General features: G+C 50.8%; 2 protein-coding genes across 6 annotated transcripts in view; one reads left to right on the top strand and one right to left on the bottom strand.

Moving 5' to 3' along the window:
• Positions 1-425: 425 nt before the first annotated feature.
• The window catches only part of WNT3A (Wnt family member 3A), a 71,185-nt gene continuing 50,186 nt past the window's right edge, over positions 426-21,424 (bottom strand). For 3 of the 5 annotated variants that reach the window (XM_036314398.1, XM_036314395.1, XM_036314397.1), the window contains exons 3-4: positions 12,843-13,108; positions 426-2,128 (exon numbers count right to left, since the gene is read on the bottom strand). In XM_036314398.1, the coding sequence (XP_036170291.1) occupies positions 1,649-2,128; positions 12,843-13,108 (746 nt within the window). In that variant the 3' untranslated portion in view covers positions 426-1,648. The remainder of the gene's footprint in view (positions 2,129-12,842; positions 13,109-21,424) is intronic. The other 2 variants (XR_004968359.1, XR_004968360.1) reach the window with 2 other exon arrangements.
• The window catches only part of LOC118657817 (tubulin epsilon and delta complex protein 2-like), a 33,719-nt gene continuing 32,105 nt past the window's right edge, over positions 19,811-21,424 (top strand). Inside the window, exon 1 of the mRNA XM_036312454.1 lies at positions 19,811-19,887. Within this exon, the coding sequence (XP_036168347.1) occupies positions 19,811-19,887 (77 nt within the window). The remainder of the gene's footprint in view (positions 19,888-21,424) is intronic.

Here is a 21,424-nt window from a genome sequence, read left to right as displayed (position 1 = left end):
CTTCCTCCTCCTCCCTGCACCTCACTGGAGCCTTCTGCCTGGGTTTAGTTTGCCTGCCCCAGACCTCAGCACCATGGCTGTGCCCTCTTTACCTTGGCATGGCGGTCCCTCTTTTTTTCTGGAATTCTGGCCTCTGGAGGCCACCTCCAAGACCCCAGGAGTCTCTGAGGTGCATGCTGACTGCCTCCTCCCCGGGCTCATGGGTGTCTTCTGTCCCAGAGGTCACCACCAATCCAGCCTCCATGCCTTACCCCAATCCACCACCAGAAATCCAGCACAATCCACAGCGTTTGGTTGTTTCTGCTTTTTGTGTTTTTTTTTTTTTTTTGTCTTTTACTTCCCCATTGTTGGAAACTCACAAGCTACGACTCAAATAATTTCTTTCATAGAAAGAAAAGGGAAAAAACAACAACACATCTGTTTGATTAGCTCCAGTGTATGGTGAATATAGCAGCATCAGAAATAAAATTAAAACCAAAAACACAAAATTCAAGGCAGAGGAAGGTCTTGTCCTCGGAGGCGGGCAGCCATCCCTATCTGGCTGGTCTCCCCCTGCCTAGGGGCTGGGGGATGTTTCACAGTGGCAGAGTCTGAGTGAGAAGAGGCCTGGCCTGGGCATTGGCTGAGGGGTCCAGAAGTCAGTACTTCCTGGGCTGGGTGGATTAGTCAGGTGAGGCTGGCTGAGCAGCCAGCCACATGCTCCAGGACAGTGGCCAGTGTGGCAAGTCTGGCACACCACAGCTGCAGCAGGAGACCCAGGGGATCAGTCCTAACTACCAGGGCTGCAAGGGGATACCACTCCTCTGGGGGCTGAGGGTCCTCTGCAGCCCCCAGGTGTGGCTCCTCCTACTGAAACCTCCCAAACAACCCAACCCTACCCCAAATGAGATTCCCAGGCAGGATGATGGAGCTGGGTGGTGCAGGCTAACAGTCCTGGGCAGATGTGGGGTCTGGGCTGTGGATGAGGAAGGTGGGGGAGGTGCTGAGGCCAAAAGGGAGGCAGGGTCAGGCTGGGACAGGAGGCTATGCTCCTCTCCTGTGGATGGGGTGCAGGTGAAAGACCTGAGGAAGGGAGGTGGACGGGCTCCACAGGGGGATGTTCCAGCCAGGGCTTGGGCGAGAGCAGTAACAGTTCCTGGGAAGAGCGCCTGGTGTCTGATGCCTCACACAGGTTTCAGGGCCCAGCCTCCAGGCCCCTCCTTCCCCCAGGCCCAGCTGGTTCTTGGGGCTCTGCAAGGCGTGGCTCTCTCCGTTGGATTGGTTGAGAGCGCTGGCAGATGTCAGGCTTTTCCAGAGCACCAGACTTGGAGGGCCCCTAGTCCCCAGACTTCAGAGGAAGAGGTTGGGGGACAGGGGTCTCGGCCGCTGTTTGTCAGGAGAGCTGCTCTACATAGAAGAGTTGGGTTGGATGGAACCTTACAAGTGGGCTGCTAGGAGGAGGTGGCAGTGCGGAATTCCCAGCAAGGGAGCTGGGTCCCCAGAGAAGACCCCGCCCTAATCCAAAAGCCTCACCCCCCCCCAGCCCCGCCCCATCCGGGAGGAGCTCCGAACCTGTCGGGAAGAACCGCCGGCTACTCTGGCCGCCCGCGGGCTCCACCAGAGGACCCCGCCCCGTCCGGGTGGGGCCGGCACCGAGCCCGGCGCGCCCCTACTTGCAGGTGTGCACGTCGTAGACGCGCGCGCACTCCTGGCAGCTCACGTAGCAGCACCAGTGAAAGACGCAGAGGCACTTCTCCCGGCGCCGCTCCGCGCGCGCGTTGTGGCCCCGGCCGCAGCACAGCAGGTCGCAGCCATCGATGCCCGGCGAGCTCACGTTGCAGGTGCGGTCGCGCGTGCCGAAGGAGCCGGTCTCGCGGTTCGGCTCGCAGAAGTTGGGCGAGGCCTCGTAGTAGACCAGGTCGCGCTCCGTGGGCACCTTGAAGTAGGTGTAGCGCGGCCGCAGCGTCTCCACCCAGCCGCGCGACTCGCGGTGCTTCTCCACCACCATCTCCGAGGCGCTGTCGTACTTGTCCTTAAGGAAGTCGCCGATGGCGCGGAAGTCGGGCTGCGACCACCAGCAGGTCTTCACCTCGCAGCTGCCCGACAGCCCGTGGCACTTGCACTTGAGGTGCATGTGACTTGCAATGGCCTGCAGGAGCGCGGGTGGGGGCGTCAGGGCCCTTGCTCAGCCCAAGTGCGCCCGCGGGACAGTCTCCCAGGACCGTGCTCCTGGCCTGCAGCCCCCGCCCCAGGCTCACCCGGCAAACCCAGCCCGCCTGCCTGCTCCATAAATCGCCTGGGGCTCCCAGGCGGAGCAGGTGCCCTCTCCATGGGCCTGCAGTGCCATTTCCCTCTATGTGCTTCCGTAGCCGACCGAGATCCCGCGGAGCGCGGGGTGGAAGTGGGGTAGAGTAGGGGGGCAGGGCCCGGGAGCCTCCCTGCTCTCTCCTAGGCTGGGTCTAAGTCTTGGGCATCTATGACAGAGTGAAGGAAGGCCGGGGCTGTAACGTGATGGTTAAGTGCAGACATGAAAAAGGAAGGCGTTAATTCTAACGTGGAGAACCCAAGATCGAGGCCCAGAGGTGTATGGGGGCTGGTGGCGAGACTGAGAGTCACCTGAGTGTGGGAAGTGGGGGTGGCTTGCATTGGGCATCTTCAGGGCCCAGGAAGCTGGGTTCTTGGACTGTAGGGCTTGGGAAGAGGAGCAGCGAGGCAGTGCAGGGCACCAAGTTGCGGGGGCCTGAGGGTGGACAACCCGCAGGGCCTGGCAAAGTGGTGTGTGTGTTTCTTCCTGTGGGAATCCCAGGTTCTCTCTGGGGAAAGAGGTGAAGGTGGGTGACCTAATCAGACCTAAGGTTGCCTTGTCCACTATGGTGACCACCACCACCCATGAACCCGGAGGTGAGGCTGGTCCAAACTGAGAAGTGCTGTGAGTCAGACCATGCACTGGTTTGCTGTAAATCCCCAGATTTGTACAAGAAGAGGATGTAAAATATCTCATGCATGATTTGAATATTGATTGCATTACTGAAATGACAACATGTTGGGTATAGTGGGCTAAATAAAATTTAGTATTAAAATGAATGTCCACTGTTTTCTTTTAATATGTGGCTACTAGAACATTTGTTACACATTGCACTCCCACTGGATGATGCTGGGCTACGGCTTCAGTGGGCTCTGCATCCAGACCCTTCCCTGTTCCATCCCCATCTCCCTGCTGTTTCAACTCTTCCCTCTCATACCGGCCCTTTCCCTGGGCATCTGTGAGTTGCCCCACACCAGTTCATTCCTGTCTAATCTCCACCCTCTTCCCTTTTGTGGCCAAGCTTTTCCAAACAGGAGCAGCTGCTTCTCTCCTCTGTATCCCCAGTCTCTTGTAGTTTGACTTTATCAACGACATATATGTATGTACTTTAAAACAGCGGTCGCCAACCTTTTTAGCCCTCATGTACCACCAGTGGTCCGCAGACCACCGGTTGGCGACCACTGCTTTAAAAAGCCCAATAACTCCCGAAATGAAATACAGGAACCATGGCCAGGTAGCTCAGTTGATTAGAGCATCATTCCCATACGCCAAAGTTTTGGGTTAGATCCCCTGTCAGAGCACATATAAGAATTGACCAATGTTTCATAAATAAGTGGAACAACAAATCAATCTCTCTCTCTCCCACCCCCCCCCTCTCTCAAATAAAAAGCACACAAGAGTTCTGTGCCCACTCTCACTCAGCACTTTCCTGACCATCCAAGGTAGTGCTGTGTGCCTCTCACAAACCTTGTGTTTGGCATTGCCTCTGGACCTCTCACCCCTGCCCCCACCACTCTGATGCACATTTTCAACCTCTTCCTGCCTTAAGAACTAGAGCATATTTCTAGTTAAATCAATATTTAGTGCTGATGGTATTGGTATTGTTAAATGTCATATTCAGCTGAGCCATGTGATATGTTACGATTACTTTTCCTTTCCTACAAGATGTTTTGTTGTTACTTTTTGAATACATGTGTCATGGATTCAGTCTCAAGCTCTCCATTAATTGTCTAAGTCAGTGGTCAGCAAACCAGCTCGCGAGCCACATGCGGCTCTTTGGCCCCTTGAGTGTGGCTCTTCCACAAAATATCACGTGCGGGCGCGCACATACAGTGCGACTGAAACTTCATGGCCCATGCGCAGAAGTCGGTATTTTGTGGAAGAGCCACACTTAAGGGACCAAAGAGCCGCATGTGGCTCGGGAGCCGCAATTTGCCGACCACTGGTCTAAGTATCTTCTTCAAGACATTTAAACGCACCAGGTGTCCTATCAATTTCATCTCGGAGACATCTTTTTGAGAGGTCTTCTGGTCAATTTTATGAAATGTGCTTGTCTGGAAACAAATCTTTTCTACTTGAAAAGTTGAAAAAATGGTTTAAATAAATTTCTTGGCTAAAAGGCCCCCCTCCCCGCCACCCTCCTCGCCCCTCAGAATTCTGAAAGTACTGCTCCATTTTATTCTGTCATTTATATTGTTCTTGGAAACTCTGATGCCATCCTGGCTCTGATACTTGACATGAACTTGACCTTTTCCTGGGTAGCTTGGAGGCCATGTCAGTGCTGTCAGCTTGGTGTGGGTCTCCCTTTCTTGTTTCAGTCACTTCCTGGGCCTGTGTGGTCTGAAACCTGTGATCTCCAGTCCCAGAACCTTCCTGCCTTATTTCTGTGCCAACTTTCTCCTCTTCATGTTCATCACTGTCTCTCGTGGACAGAGCCTCCATATTTTCTGTTCTTTCCTAGTTTCCAACTCTTTGTCTTTTTCCCTCTGCTTTGTGGAAAAGTATCTTAACTATCTTCCAGCCTTTCTGCTGAGAGTTTTGTTTCTGCTGTCCTATTTTTAATTTCTTAGACCTCTTCCCCCACCCTCAATGTTCTCTTAAATTAACATCCTGTTCCAATTTCATGGGTACAATATGTTTTATTATCTCTCTGGGACGGTGATAGTTTTTGAAGTTTTCATCTCTCTTTACAACATCTCTTTTCCATAAGTTTGGATCTTGTTTCTTTGTTTTGGTCTTTACCTTTGTGATTGCTGGAGGCCTCCTTGGGTGTCTGAGAGTCCTTGGTTGTCTGTTTATATTTAAAAGCAGGCCGGTTTGGCTCAGTGGACAGAGTGTCAGCCTGCGGACTGAAGGGTCCCAGGTTCGATTTGGGTCAAGGGCACATGCCCAGGTTACTGGCTGGATCCCCAATAGGGGATGTGCAGGAGACAGCCAACAATGATTCTCTGTCATCATTGATGTTTCTATCTCTCTCTCTCCCTTCCTCTCTGAAATCAATAAAGAAGAGTGTAAAAGGCAAAAAAATAAAATAAAAGCAGGCCACTGAAAATCTTGTTGGAAGTTCCTGTGCCTGGGAGGGACTTGCCAACTTGAGCCCTAGCCCCAGAGTGACTTGGCCACATTGTCTCACTAGAGAAGTTAAGTCTCTTCTCCTGGGTTCCTCTGATTTCCAGGGCAGAACTTTCCATTCTCCTGCCTGTGGGCGATCAAGCTTCAATGCAGCATTAGGAGATTAGGAAGAGAAATGCATACTTAGATATACTATTTTCACTTGGGTGGCCTTGCCCTTAACTGTGCTTGGGCTCCACAGGCCAGAAAACCCGGCTTTACCCTTTTTAGAGAATAAATTTACAGATTTCTGGTAAAGGAGGGGTGTAGTCTGGGTGCAAGGTGTTGGACAGAAGAGCTGGTGGGTTAAAAAGTGCTTTTAACATAGACTTTCAACCAGTCTTCCTGTTTTCAGCCTCATATTTACTTCTGTTTCTCAAGACACCTGATACTAGTAATTCCTGAGTTGTTTCTCAGATTTCGCCTCTGCTGGCTTAATACTCAGCTTTCTTGGGCCTACTAAGACATTGAATATTCATCTATCTGCTTTTTAGCTTCCAAACTTTTGTTGCCATTGTCACTTCTGTTTTTCATGTTTTCAGGAGCCTTATTTATGTTAAAACTAGAGGCCCAGTGCATGAAATTCATGCACGGGTAGGGTCCCTAGGCCTGGCCAGCTATCAGGGCCGATCTGTGGGGCGATTGGGGGGGCCCCTGCTGGCACCTGCCTTGGCTGGCCTGGGGTCTGCAGGCTGGGGGCAGCTCCTGCGTTGAGTGTCTGCCTCCTGGTGGTCAGTGCGCATCATAGAGACCAGTCGTTTGGTCAGTTTGTATATTAGGCTTTTATTATATGATTCATTCATTGTCATTTTAGTGGGTGTTTAGGAGGTTGCAGAGGGAAAGGCTTGTGTTTGCTTTGTTGTCTTTAACTGGAAATACTCATTCATTCTTCAGTTCTACAATTTTTATGTGATTCTTTCCCAAATCTACTACATTATTTTTATAGTTTCCAGTTCCCTGCTGAAATGTTCAACCTTGCATCTTAGCTGTATGAAAGTGAGCATTTTTTATAATTATTAATCTCACATTACTGACGAGAAAACGGAGGCTCCAGAAGGGTTAAGTAACTTTCCCAAAGTGATACGCTATTAAACGAAGGGTCAATATTTGAATCCATGTCAGGTTTCATCCCCAGACCACGTCTCTAGTATATTCCTATGCTAGCTCTTAAAGGGTAAATTTTTGTTTTCTTTTTAAAAAAATAAACTTTTTATTGTTGATAGTATCATAGATATCTCTACTCTCCCCCCCTTTACTTCCATCCTACCAGTCCCTACCCTCATGTCTGCCCTACCTTATTGCCTGTGTCCATGGGCTATGCCTATCTACACTAATAAAAGAGAAAAATGGTAATTGGCGTACGGCGCTACCCTTTTCATTGGCTAATCAGGGCTATATGCAAATTAACTGCCAACTAAGATGGCAGTTAACTGCCAACAAAGATGGCGGCTAATTTGCATATGTAGGCACAATGCAGGGAGGTGAAGGGAAAGCAGGAAGAAGCCCCCTGCCACTGACAGTGATCAGAAACCCAGGGGGGACCTAAGAGGTGAGGGGCAGGGCAAAGGCGGCCCTGGGGCCGCCTTTGCCCTGCCCCCAGCCATGATCGGAGAATCAGGCGCCTTTGCCGCCCTGGCCAGTGATAGCAGGAAGTAGGGGTGGAGCCAGTGATGGGAGCTGGGCACGGTCGAAGCTGGCAGTCCCGGGAGCTAGGGGTCCCTTGCCTGGGCCTAAAGCGGAGCCCACGATCGCGGGGCCGCTGCAGCTGCAGGTCCCTGCTGCCCGAGCCGGACGCCTCAGCCAGAGGCGTCCTGCAGGGGCAGGGGCGGAGCCCGCGCGATCGCGGTGGCCCCCTCTGCCACCTTGGGTCCCCGCTGCCTGGGCCGGACGCCTAGGCCAGAGGCGTTAGGCCTGGGCAGGGGCGGCGGAGCCTGCAATTGCGGGAAGCTGGGGGTCCCCTGCCCACGCCTAATGCTTCTGCCAGAGGTGTTAGGCCTGGGCAGGGGCAGAGCGGGAGATCGCAGTGCTGCTGCTGCTGTGGGTTCCCGCTGCCCGGGCCGGACGCCTCAGCCAGAGGCGTTAGGCCTGGGCAGGGGCAGAGCCTGAAACCGCGGGGAGCTGGGGGTCCCCTGCCCAGGCCTAATGCCTTAGCCAGAGGTGTTAAGCCTGGGCAGGGGCAGAGTGGGAGATTGCGGGGAGCTGGGAGTCCCCTGCTCAGGCCTAATGCCTCGGCCAGAGGCATTAGGCCTGGGCAGGGGCGGAGCCTGCAACCACGGGGAGCTGGGGATCCCCTGCCCAGGCCTGACACCTCTGCCGGAGGCCTCAGGCCTGGTCAAGGGGCCGATCTGGTGATTGGTGATTGGAGGGTGATGAGAGTCAACTCCTCTGGCCGAGGCATCAGGCCTGGGCAAGGGGCAGAGCCAGCAATCGGAGGGGTCTGGGGGTCCCCTGCCCAGGCCTGATGCCTGGGCCAGAGGCATCAGGCCTGGGCTGGGGGCAGAACCAGTGATGAGGGGAAATGAAGGTCCCCTGCCCAGGCCTGACGCCTCTGTCAGAGGCGTCAGGCCTGGGCAAGGGGCTGATCCTGCGATTGGAGGGTGATGGGGGTCAATGCCTGAGGGCTCCCAGTATGTGAGAGGGGGCAGGCTGGGCTGAGGGACACTCCCCCCCCCCCACACACACCCAGTGCACGAATTTTGTGCACTGGGCCCCTAGTCTATATATATAAAACCCTAATATGAGAATAGACTGAACGGTGGAACAATCGAACAACTGATCACTATGATGTGCGCTGACCATCTGGGGGTGCGCATGGAACATGGCAGGCGTCGGCTGTGATGGAATGGTGGAGCAGGTGAGTGGGGGTGCCAGACCAAGGCGGGGCACTGGTCGCTGTCATCGGGGTCAGCCTCTGGTGGTTACTGAAAATTCTTTGTTCCTGCACGCCATGGTACTGCCTGGTGCTTGCACCCGCTGCTGGTGCCCAGCGCCAGCACCAATTGCTCGGCACCGTCAGCAGGTGCAAGTGGAGGCTGCCGGCCCCGATTGCCCCTCAGGGCTTCTCCACCTCCCCCTGCTCTTGAGGGGCAATTGGGGCTGGCAATCACCTCTCTCACCCACTGCTGGAGATGGCCCTGCTCACACCTGCAGCTGACACCAGAGCCGCTGCTTGCACCCACTGCCGGTGCCTGGCGCCGGCCATGATCACCCCTGAGGGCTTCTCCACCTTCCCTTGCTCCTGAAGGGTGATCAGGGCAGTAGCCACCACTCGCACCTGCTGACAGTGTTGGCCCCACTTGCACCTGCTGCTGGCGCCGGCCCCAATTGCTCTGTGCCGTCAGTGGGTGTGAGCGGGGCTGGCACAGTCAGTGTGTGGGAGTGGCAGTGGTGGGAGCGGGGCTGCCAGCAGACAGGGAACAGGGTCCTGGTGGGAGGGGCTGGGCGGGGCATGGAGGATGGGCCGAGATCTGCCCCTATGCCCACCGCAGCCTCGAGGCCACCGTTCTTTTCAAGGTGCATGAATTCATGCACTGGGCCCCTAGTAAGTATATAAACTCTTTAGCTTACCTCTTCTCATCTTCCCAACCCCACATCAATGTCTGTCAGTTTGTTCCATGCCTCCCTGTTTTGGGTCTTATTTTGTTGGTCAATTCATTTTGCTCATTAGATTCCACAAATAAGTGAGATCATGTGATATTTGTCTTTCTCAGATTGGCTTATTTCACTTAGCATAATATTTTCAAGGTCCATCCATGCTGTTCCAAAGGGTAAGAGATCTGTCTTTTTTATAGCTGCATAGTATTCCATTGTGTATATGTCCCACAGCTTTTTTATCCATTCATTTACTGATGGAGAGTTGGGCTGTTTCAAAATCTTAGCTATTATAAATAATGCTGCTATGAACATAGTGGTGCATATATTCTTTCTGATTGGAGTTTTTGGGTTTTTAGGATATATTCCCAGGAGTGGGATTGCTGGGTCAAATGGCAATTTCATATTTAATTTTTTGAGGAAACTCCATACCTTTTTCCATAATGGCTGCACCAGTCCGCATTCCCACCAGCAGTGTACTAGGGTTCCCTTTTCTCCACATTTTTGCCAGCATTTGTCATTTGTTGATTTTTTTATGATAGCCATTCTGATAGGTGTCAGGTGATATCCCATTGTGGTTTTAATTTGCATTTCTCTGACGATTACTGACTTTGAGCATTTTTTCATGTGTCTCTTGGCCATTTGTATGTCCTCTTTGGAGAAATGTCTATTCAGGTCTTCTGTCATTTTTTAAAATGGATTGTTTATTTTCCTTTTGCTGAATTGTATGAGTACTTTATATATTTTGGATATTAACCCTTTATCAGATATATCATTGGCAAATATGTTCTCCCATACAGTGGGCTCCCTTTTCATTTTGATGGTGGTTTCTTTTGCTGTGCAGAAGCTTTTTAAATTTATTTCGATGCAGTCCCATTTGTTTATTTTCTCCTCAGTTTCCTTTGCCCTAGGAAATGTAACTGTAAACGTATTGCTACATGAGATGTCTGAGATTTTACTGCCTATGTTCTTCTCTAATATTTTTATGGTTTCATGCCTTACATTTAAGTCCTTTATCCATCTTGAGTTTATTCTTGTGTATGGTGTAATTGGCGGTCTAATTTCATCTTTTTGTGTGTGTCTGTCCAGTGAACATATTTTTAAAAAATATATTTTATTGATTCTTTACAGAGAAGAAGGGAGAGGAATAGAGAGTTAGAAACATCAATGAGAGAGAAACATCAATCAGCTGCCTCCTGTACACCTCCTACTGGTGATGTGCCCGCAACTAAGGTACATGCCCTTGACTGGAATCGAACCTGGGACCCTTCAGTCCTCAGGCCGATGCCCTATCCACTGAGCCAAACCGGTTAGGGCGAACATATATATTTTTTTAATAATCCGTGCCTACTCATTCTAGTATTTAGAGTACTGTTTCTGTTTTTTCCCCCCTGATTACCACTTATCCATTGTGTCATCAGCTCATGTGACAGGTTATCCTTATTTATGTGGACATTGTGTTTGAAAAATTATTTGTAGAAACAATGTTCAGCCTAGCTCAAGTCTACACATGTGCACAACAGCTGGTCTGCTTCTGGGTTACCATTACTTCCTAGGGTCCTAAACTGGGCAGTGATTTCCTAGAGCAGCGAGCGGTTCTCAACCTGTGGGTTGTGACCCCATTGGTGGTCGAACGACCCTTTCACAGGGGTTGCCTAAGACCATCCTGCACATCAGATATTTACATTACGATTCATAACAGTTATGAAGTAGCAACGAAAATAATTTTATGGTTGGGTCACAACATGAGGAACTGTATTTAAAGGGCCAGAAGGTGAGAACCACTGTCCTAGAGAGACCACCCTTCGTGGGTCCGTTAGCTCTGTGAGGCTGAGAGAAGCGCAGCTTAGTGTATGCACTTTCTTCCACATCAGCAAATGACGCTTGTACAAAAGCTACCCCAGGTACCAGATTCAGTGTTCTGTCTTTTGCACCTGGGACTACTAATTCCTCACTCTATGGTTAGTTTAGTTATGTTACATTTTAAAGTCATTTTATGGAAGTGTATTATACAAAAATGTATGTATGTCATAATCTAAAACATGACAAAATTTCACAAATCACCAGGTCCTCAGAAACTCCCATCATGCTCTTTTCCAGTGGTTGTCCTCCCCTTTTTCAGGGCACTGATTCTGACAGCATTTCCTTGATGGCTAATGTTATTGAACACCTTTTCATATACTTATTGGCCATTCCTATATTTTCTTTTGTGAAGTGGCTTTACATTTTTTAGCCAACTTTTTTATTGGGTTATCTGTCTTTTTAAAAAATTAATTTGTAGAGTTCTTATATTATAGCTTTCATATATTTTTGGAGATATTATTTCCTTCTGTGTGGGTTGTGTTTTCAGTTTTATGATGGTGCCTTTTATGAATAGACGTTTCTTTAAAAAAAATTTTGTTTTAATCCTCACCTGAGAATATTTTTCCATTGATTTTAGAGAGACACATCGATTGGTTGCCTCCTGCACATGCCAGGGAGGAGCCTACAACCAAGGTATGTACCCTTGGCTGAAATTAAACTTGGGACCCTTCAGTCCACAGGCCAATGCTCTATCCACTGAGCCAAACCAGCTAGGGCTGAATAGACATTCTTAATTTAAATATGGTCCACATTTTTATATTTTTCTTTGACCTATTTAAGAAATCTCTGCCTAAGATGTCTCCTAGGTTTTCTTCTAAGCGTTTTCTTGGGTTTGTTTTACCTTTCCCATTTGGATTTGTAATTACATTTATATATGGTGTGAGGTAGGGGTCAAGATTACTTTTTCCATATTGTGATTCAATGGACTGAGCACATTTATTGACAAGCCTTTTTCCCTGTCTGCACTGCTTTACCTCCCTTGAGATAAATCAGGTGACTTTACACAGGTGAGGATTCTTTACTTTTAACAGGGTGCCTTTTGTATTCCATCCTACATTTATACTGTCTTCAACAGGAAGATGAGACTGACTCACCTAGTCCCCGTTTTTGGAAGTTGAGTGTCCCCGTTCACTCTTCAGCCCTCTGCAATCCCCTGGTTCCACGGGGCAAAGCCAGTGCCAACTTGTGTTGCTAAATCTACTAGACACCTGTAGGTCCTTACATAGTTCCTGTTATCAGCAGTCAGTCCTCTGTCAGTTTCCCACTGAACTTCTGACCCAGTCCTTTTTAGCAGGGCTCACAAAGCCCTCAAAGCTTGACCCATCAGCTTCTCCATCTCCCAAATTCTCTTTCTCCTTCTGTTTTCCATATTCTACCCAGACTAACTCATGTGCAGCCTCACCTCTCGGCTGCCTGGAGGCTCTCCTGGCCTCCTCCCAGCTAGATAACTGCCATTAGTCTGTATTTCTCTGCTCACCATCTTTGACAGCAGAAGTCATTTTTTTGAGACTCCAGCCTGGGTCTGGACCCTCCTCTGTACCTTATGTGTATGCATTCCCTCACATAGAACTTCCCAGACTGTGCTGTGGCCACCTAGCCGTATCTCTTTGGCTGTGTAGGAGCCCCTGCAAGGCAGGCCTTTATCCCATCCCTCCTTTCTTGTGACCCCAACTCCAGAAGTAGACCTACCAATCTGTGGGAATACCCAGACACTTGTGGAGCAATTGGACAGTACTATGTTTCAGACCAGGCCATACTCCTCCAGGGACCAGGGGTGTGCTCTGCGGGTCCCCTGGAACATCCCCAAGGCCCAGAGGGCCATGGTCAGAGACCCCTCCCCAATGCACAAGACAGTGGTCAGAGGGTGCCTTGGTGCACCCTCAGACACACAGGGCCATGGTCAAAGACACTGCCCTAATCCCCAAGGATACCTAGGGCAGTGCTCAGAGGGCCCCCAGACACATGGCTAGGACACACAGGGTTGTGGACTTACCTGGCGCCCAGCCTCATTGTTGTGGCGGTTCATCGCAGAGCGGGCGTCAGGCCTATTCTCTCTTGCATCCGCGAACTCCCGAGACACCATCCCACCAAACTCGATGTCCTCACTGCAGCCACCCCATTTCCAGCCGTGGCCTGGAGAGCCCTGGTGACGGCTGCTGCATCCGCAGATGGCAGCGGAGCCCTCCGCGCAGGAGCGTGTCACTGCGAAGGCCACTCCGGCGGAGGCAATGGCGTGCACGAAGGCGGACTCCCGGGTGGCTGTGGAGAAAGGCGTGAGGTGGGCAGGGCGCAAGGGCGGGGCAGGACTTGGGGGAGAGGGTGCTTGTCCCCAGAGGACCCAAGGAAGAGGGAGAGCTTCCCCAGAGAAAGTCCACCAAGGGCTAAGGAACCCAAGAAGTGATGCTGAACGGCACTCGTCGTTGTGAGGAAGTTAGGGACGTGAGCACCCTGCATACTGCTGGCTGGAGGGAAATGGAGCGCCCCTTCGCCCCCTGGAAAGCGGTTTGGCAGCTTCTAAAAAACATACACGTACTGCCTGCCCCAGCCATCACCTCCCAGGTATTTCCCCTGCATTGACACAAAGACCAGGAGCAAATGTCAGGGCGGCTCTATCTGTAATAGCCCCAAACTGGCAGCTCCCAAATGCCCATGAGAGGAGAATGGATAAACAGCTATGGCATAAGATAAATAAGTCCTGTGATAGGATATGCAGGGTGGTGACTGTATTGTAGACCTGAAAGTTGCTAAGAATACATCTTGTATTATCACCACACACAAAAATAGTAACTATAGGAGGTGATGGATGTTAACTACACTTATTGTGGAGATCATTTCACAATATACAGTATACCAAATCATCATGTTGTATGCCTACAACTAATACAATATATATGTCAATTATACCTTCATAAAAAAATTGTGGCATTTCCATAAAATGGAATTTTATTTAGCAGTAATTGGAAAAAGAGCATGATGCTTCTCAAAATAATCATGCTGACTGAACAAAGGCCACTGGACAGCCCTGGGGTCAGCTCCCCCTGCCCAGACTTCCCAGTAGGAGCTTCCAGCAGCCTGATGACCTACCCAGAGTGTGGCTCTGGTCCACATGCTGCTACCTATGCTGCCATTCTGCCTGCACATCTTTTCCCTCCTTCACCTGGACTCTAAGTGCTGCAAGGACCACAGGCCCCAGGTGCACATTCACCCTGTGCTGGCTCCACACGCTCAGGCCTGGGTATGCCCAACGGCTGCCTGACACCTGCCCCAGGATGGCCTCCAGGCCTCTGTTAACCCAGAGGCTGATATTGGGCCCCTGCATGCAGCCTCTTGGAAACTGAGTCAGAGGGAGTGACATTAGTTTTGCAGAGGGGCAGTGGGGGAGGGCTGGAGCTTGGGAAGAGGAAGCTTGCCAGGCAACAGTATCAGACAGGTATATGCCACTGTCCAGGGAGGCCCCCTGGACCTTGTAGGGTGGGGCGGCCTAGCCTGCCCCTGGTAGACAGAACCTTGAAGATGGTCTTGAAAGACAGACAGGAAGCAGACAGAGAGAAAGCAGAGGGCAGGAGTATTCTGCTGGGCTGGCAGGACCAGAGGGAAGTACAGGGCATGTGGGGGGTGGGGCAGCCTGGCATCCCCAAGCAGGAATTTTCCTGAGGGAATGAATGTATTGCTTCCTGGGTGTGTGTAAACATTTTGATGGGCTCTGGGTTCAGGATGAGGGAGTTGGGCTGCCCTGGGTTCCCAGGTCAGTAGTACACAGCAAGTGCTGTTTGCTAAGCCCTGCTGGAAAAATAAACGGTAGGGAGCCAGATGGCCCCCTGGAGCTTACCTGCAACTAGCAGGAATTAAAAAACATAGTGAAAAAACTCACAGGGCTTTGGAGCCCATCAGGCCCAGGCTGAACCCTGGCTTGGCTCTGATGGCTGGTGTGCCTTAGGTGTCTCTGCTGCCCTCATGTGGGATCCTACACCCCACCTTTCTTGGCTCTGACTCCTGTCTTTCCTCAGGTCTTGGGTGGAGAGATGTGGGAACAGGACTGATCAGGGCACCGGGTGAGTGCCCTGTTGTATTCCCCCAAGCTCCTCCTGGGCAGAGGCCCCAGGCAGGCCTGGATCCTGCTGAGCTCCCAATAGTTATAGGTGAGTAATGGTGAAAGGGTGCTGTTGCCTCCTTGCCCCACCTCAATGCCCAGGGGGCTTTTGTTCTGGGAGGGATATGGGTAGATGGGCTCCATCCTGGGGAGTAAGCAGGGGTTTCAGGCTGCTTCCAGGTTTGCAGCCGACATGGGTGCCCTAAACCCTGTGAATGCACACACTCAGACTCACCCACCCAGCTTCATTCACATCCACACACACCTGTTACCAAAAAGTGAACATTTCCTCAGATACCGAGAGAACATGCCCTCTGCATTGGCTTCCCACTGGCCATCTGACCCCACTTGCAGTTTTGCTTTTGGTGATTCTTTCCATAGATTTACCAACACTTTCTGATAGCCCTGTGCAGGCTCTGGACACCAGTTTCCTCCCTGGGTTCTGAACTGAGCAGGCCTGGTCTCTCCCTGCTTTTGGGAAGCTCTGGGCCACACACCCAGCCATAAGCCCCAGAAGGCCTCCCACTGCCAGCTTGGGACTGCCCCAAACTGAAAGCTGCTCCGGTCTCAGGGGCCCAGGCCTATCCTGCTCACCCAGCCCTTCCCTAGGAGTCCAGCCCTCAGCATCTCCCACCAGGACCTGAAGGAGCTCCTGGTTGGAACCTGCACCCTCAGCCTCCAGCTTCTTCCCTGATCCGTATGTACCACACACATAGACACAGGGACACACACACACACACACACACACATGCATACACACATGCATGACAAAGCACACACACCCATAAACACACTCTCACACAGACACACATAAGTGTATACACACATGTACACACACACACACACACACATAGACAGTTTCTTACACACAGACACATAGAAACACATATAGATACATTGAAACAGAGGCATACACAGACACATGCACATACACACATACATGCATGCACAGATATACACACCCACAGACACTGTCACACACAGACACAGATATACACAAATAGACATTTGCTCTCACATAAACATAGCCACACAGCCACACACACATCTCTGCAACACCCCCTTACATACATAGACACACAGGCACACACAAACATGCATAGATGCACAGGCACACACGTGCATGTACACACACAGGCAGGCACATAGGTACATGGACACACAAACATGCATGCATACATATACACATGCACAGACACATGCATACACATATACATAGGCCACTGGCAGAGTGCATTGTCCAATGGCCACCTGGCTCTGCCTGGCCCCTTCTTGAGTTCTTGACATTGTGTCCTTGCTTGACTGAACACAGGCCAACTCCTCCCCCGTGCTGCCCTCCCAGTTCTGTCAGCCACTACTTGGCCTCCAGCCACACTCAGCTACTGCCCTTCCCTCAGGTTTTTTCCCAGATGTTCTAATGCTCATGCAGCATCTGCCTTGTCCACTCCCACTCTTTGGGGCACAGGACAGGATTCTGTGGCCATGAGGTCTGGGCATGATCTATTCTTGGCCCCTCAGGCTCCCAGGTCCCATGGGAGCACCCTCCTTCACCCACTTGGTCTGGAAGCTCCCTGAGGCAAGGACTGTGTCCTGTTCAATTTTTGTTCCCAATCAGGCGATCACACAGATGGTTCCTGAGGAGTGAGGACCTGGTCTGTGAAGAAGGCAGGGAGTCTAGCCTGGTCCGAGCCCATCTAGGCAGGCTTACTCTGTGGGTCCAGCTCTCTGACCCTCCCCAATCAGCTTGTCCTTGAACAGATTCAAGATAGCTCCCCTCATGCTCCCCTTTCTCAAATATCAACCAGGCAGCTACCTCCCCAAGACTCATGAAGCCCTCTCCCTGTTTTCCTTACATAATACGATGAATCAGTTCACAGGCAGGCCTGCAGCAGCCTCTTGCTGGCCTAAGGCATCTGAGTGAATAAATGACAGTGTGCTGAACACAGACCCTTCCCCTCCTGTCTCTACACTCAGCAGAGCGCACACCCTTATTTTGTATTTTCAAGAACTCAAGCTACCTCCTTCCCACTTCTCAGGCCCTCGCTCTCAACTCTTCTCTTTCTCTCCTCTCCTTAGCCTGATGCCTCCTCTCCCACTGGTGCAGCCTGGGTTAGGGGCTATTGTTAGGATGGCTTGTGGACTCCTCAGCGACCAGCTTTCCTGGCCACCCCTCCCAGGGCAGCTCAGGGCACAAGGCAGAGTCAGTATGTCCTGGGCACTCCTGGGACCCTCCACACACAGCCTGGTGCCTTTCTCCACTGCACCCTCTCACTCTCAGCTGGTTGGAGGCCCTGGTTGCCCTTCTCAAGGATCTCCAATATCTGAATACCCTCCTGCAACCCCAGCAGAGCTGCCTTTCAACCCAGGTAGCTCAGGGCAGGTTCCTACTGGAGGACCCTGCTCTGCCTCTGCCTCCTCCCTCTATGCTAGCCCCTCTCTCCTCTGAAGATAAGGGGAGAGCAAGCAAAGGCCTTGCCCCACAGCTCTCAACAAGGGCTTGGAGATCCCTGCTTATTGACCTCAGGCAAACAGCCAGTGCCTCCAGACACACTTGAGGGAAAGGGTGTGTGGGGTGGGGTGGAGGGTTTTGGGAGCTTCCTCTTGAACTTGGAGGAAAAAGAACTCATTTTTGCCCAGCTCTGTTACTAGCTAGCTGTGCAATCCTGCACACATTCCTCCCGTCCCCCACTGTGGGCCTCAGTTTCCCCTTCTGCCAGATGAGAAGACCTCTCCTCGGATAAAGTCCTGCCAGCCAAGGATGCCATGGAGCAGCTTTCAACTTGCTCATGGAGAAAAGAAGTCTCTGCCTCATGTTTCAGAAAAATGTGCTATGGTTTGTTTTGGCGAAGGAAGTCCATTTTAAAGCTTAAGGTAGGCCTGAGCAGTTCCCTGCAATACTGACCAAGAAAAACGGTGACTGCACTGGAGAAACTGGGCAGGCCCGTCTCACCAGAGGGACTGAGGTTGCCACCGCCAGCAATGGGACAGATACCATGCACCATGCACCTCCCCAGACGGTGCTCTGAGGACACTCTATTGCTTTCAAGGTGTTCTTTTTTTTAAAAAAAATCCTCACCTTAGGATATTCTTTTACCTGAGAATATTTTTTCCATTGATTTCTAGAGAGAGAGGAAGGGAGGGAGGAGGGGGAGAGAAACATCAATGTGAGAGAGACACATTGATTGGCTGCCTCCTGTATGTGGCCCCACTGGGGCCAGGGAACCTGCAGCTAAGGTAGATGACTTTGACTGGAATTGAACATGAGACCTTTCGGTCCGCAGGCAGATGCTCTAACCACTGAGCAAAAATGGCCAGGGCTTCTTTCAAGGCATTCTTTTCTTTTTTAAAAATATATTTTATTGATTTCTACAGAGAGGAAGGGAGAAGGATAGAGAATTAGAAACATCGATGAGAGACAAACACCGATCAGCCGCCTCCTGCACACCTCCTACTGTGGATGTGCCCGAAACCAAGGCACATGCCCTTGACCAGAATCAAACCTGGGACCTTTCAGTCCGCAGGCCGACGCTCTATCCACTGAGCCAAACCGGTCAGGGCTCAAGGCATTCTTGACAAGGATGCATAACCTTTACCTAATCGTCAGGAGACCCAGAGACCTGAGCAGGCTCCTTCCAGTCTCGAGGGCACAAAGGACAAGGGCCAGTATAAGATCCTGGACAAAAAAGGAACATTGGTGGAAAAAACGGGTGAAACCTGGGAAAAATCTGGAGTTTAGTTAATGGTAATAAAACTTAATTATGGTGGATGTACCTGGTTTGTGCTATGTCAGCCCTGGGAGAGGCCTGGGAGTGGATTTGGACTCACTCTTGCAGTGTTCCTATAAGTTGACATTTATTTCCAAAGAAAAAGTTAAAATGCACCCTGAGGCCATGCAGAAGGAAGACCCCAGAACGCCCATATGACTTTAATCTAAGAGCAATAGGGAGGCTTCTGGGGGTTCATAACCCCCACGAAACTGTAAGCAGGGATGACAGTGCATGTCTGAAAACTTGTGCCGACTTCTGAATCGAGAACCCATTGCCTCGATCAGATTTCCACAGGTATCTGAACAGTAAGGTTATGACCCATGGCTAGAATGGCCTCTGTTTACAGAGGAGGGGTACAGGCTTCCCTGAGGTCATGGGTGTGGAGGGTCTGGAGCCCATTGGCTGCCACAGTTACAGCCAAGTTGTTATCCACAGGCAGCAGCTTCTGCAGAGGTTCCTGCTTCTGTTTACACAACATACCAACTCCTGAGGAAAAGATGGGGAGCCATCCTGCCCTGAGAAGACACCTTCACCAGCAAAATGCCTTCTTCCCAATGAGCTGTGCAAGGTTAAGAGAAAAGGAGGAGACACAGGCTACTGAGGGAGGGGAGTGCTTAAGGACCAATGCTTCCAGCTTGCCATGTCTCTGGGGAAGAGCCTGGATAAGTTTCTTGAGCTACCTCAGGCCTGCTCCCTTCAGGCCCAGGACTTATTCCTACACTGAGATCAGACAAAGCTATTCTGTAAGAGGCTTGTCTCTTACAAGCCTCTTCCACCAGGAAACCATCTTCCCAACTTAATGATGTCTCATTAGCAATTATTTATTGAGTTCATGCAAAATACCAATGATTTATCCTTCCTTCCATCCATCTCCCATCCATCTATTCACCCATCCATCCATCCATCCATCCATCCACCATCCATCCACCATCTATCCATCTTCTGTCTGTCCATCAATCCTTTCATCCATCCAGTATCTGAGAGTCTATAATGAGATATACACTAAATTCAGAACTAGGAATATGAGATAAATAAGATGCAAGGTGCCCATTCTCAAAAGCCAAGGTAAGAAATCTGAAAGAAAGTGGATTGCTGCTCCATATAATGGAGTTCCGAAAGTTGAAAGAGCTGCCTGTCCAAGTGGTAATTAAGCAGAAGCTGGATGACCGACCAATTGTCAGGTGGAGAGAATCTTTGTACTGGGAAGGAGGAGGGTGAACCAGAGGAATCCTTCCATACCGTTAGTAGTAGGCTCTGCTGTTGCAAGTCAGGTTTTCTGCTTTGGGCTGTGTGAAGTCATTTGCCTTTGGGAGCTCACAGTTCATGAGGAAGAGAGTAGGGGGAATAAGGCAGTATGAGAAGTAGGTTGGCAACATGAGCTTTGGGGCAGGCCTAGGATAGATGGATGGTGGATGGATGGTGGATGGGTGGAAGGATGGAAGGATAGATGGATATATGGCTAGTGGGTGGTGCATAGAGAATAGATGGGTGGGTGTGTGGGTAGATAGGTGAATGGATAGGTGGATAGATGGACGGTGAATGAATGGGGAGAGTCTGGTGCAGATGAAGGAGTCCTGTGTGGCAAGAACTGGGCATCTGGAGGAAGGCAGGAAGAGGAGCCCATCACAGCTGCCAGTGCAGCCTTAGGTGTGGGGAGCCAAGTATCACTTCTGAGATAGGTTTTGGCAATTACTTCACCTCCTAGAACTTAGAACTAAAAGGATCTTAGAAATTCCTTTATTTCCAGAGGCTTGTCAAGTACCAGAGATCATTTGTGGACTGAAAGAGTACTGCCAAGTATTATTACTTTTTCATGAGAGGGGAAAAACATTTAAACAATGACTACCATAATTTCAGAAAAGGACTTTTTAACATCAAAAAGGCTATACTTCTAAAGTCCTATATGTTGAAGAAAGTTCCAAAAAATTATTCCAAGGATCTCATTTTTCATATTTCACCATGAAGCTGGTCAGTTGGCAACTATTCATTGAGTACCAACTGTGTTCATGGTGGACAAGAAAGCCTCTCTCTCTGAGCTGATCTTCCCTTGGGGAGGTCACCCAGGGGGCCATTTCAGTCAGACTGATAGGGAGGCACAGCCTGAAGGCCACCTTGCCCTGGACCATGAATCCTTTATCACAGATGAGAGAACCAGCCCAGACAGGAAGAGGGGTGCTCTACTCAGCCCCAGCAACATGTGGAGGTTCAGAGCAGGTCAGCTACTGGCCCCAGGCTGCACAGCAGGGAGTACATACCCCAGACAGAAGTCCTGGGAGAGGCTTCTGCACTCCCAGCAAGGGATCCTGAGACTCCACCAGGCTGTTTCTGTGGTTGCAGCCTTGGAGAGGTGGGGACTCCACCTACCCTGCTGAGCCCACATCCCACTGCCATGGTGGGGTGAGGGGATGCTTGCCTGTCCTCTCCTGGGAGGGGAAGGCTGTGGAGCACTAATACTGGACGTGGATGAGGGGCTCCTGGTATGAGCTGTTGGCCTGAGGAGACACTGTACTGGCCTTTCTGAGGGACAAGGATAACTCCAGGCAGTGGAGGTTCCTGGAAGGGGACTGTTCAAATGTGATCTCTAAACAGTAAGCTGAAACTCTTGGGACGTTCTGTCTGTGGGGTTCACTAGGTGGTCTCTTTGGGAAGTTCTGCAGGGACAAGTTCACCCAAGCACTATGTCACTGCAGGCCCACCAGTGTGTCTGGGGCCACAGTT

This window comes from Myotis myotis, unplaced genomic scaffold (assembly GCF_014108235.1).
Source record: "Myotis myotis isolate mMyoMyo1 unplaced genomic scaffold, mMyoMyo1.p scaffold_m19_p_6, whole genome shotgun sequence".
Classification (NCBI taxonomy): Eukaryota; Metazoa; Chordata; class Mammalia; order Chiroptera; family Vespertilionidae; genus Myotis; species Myotis myotis.
This window is presented reverse-complemented; position numbering and strand designations above follow the sequence as displayed.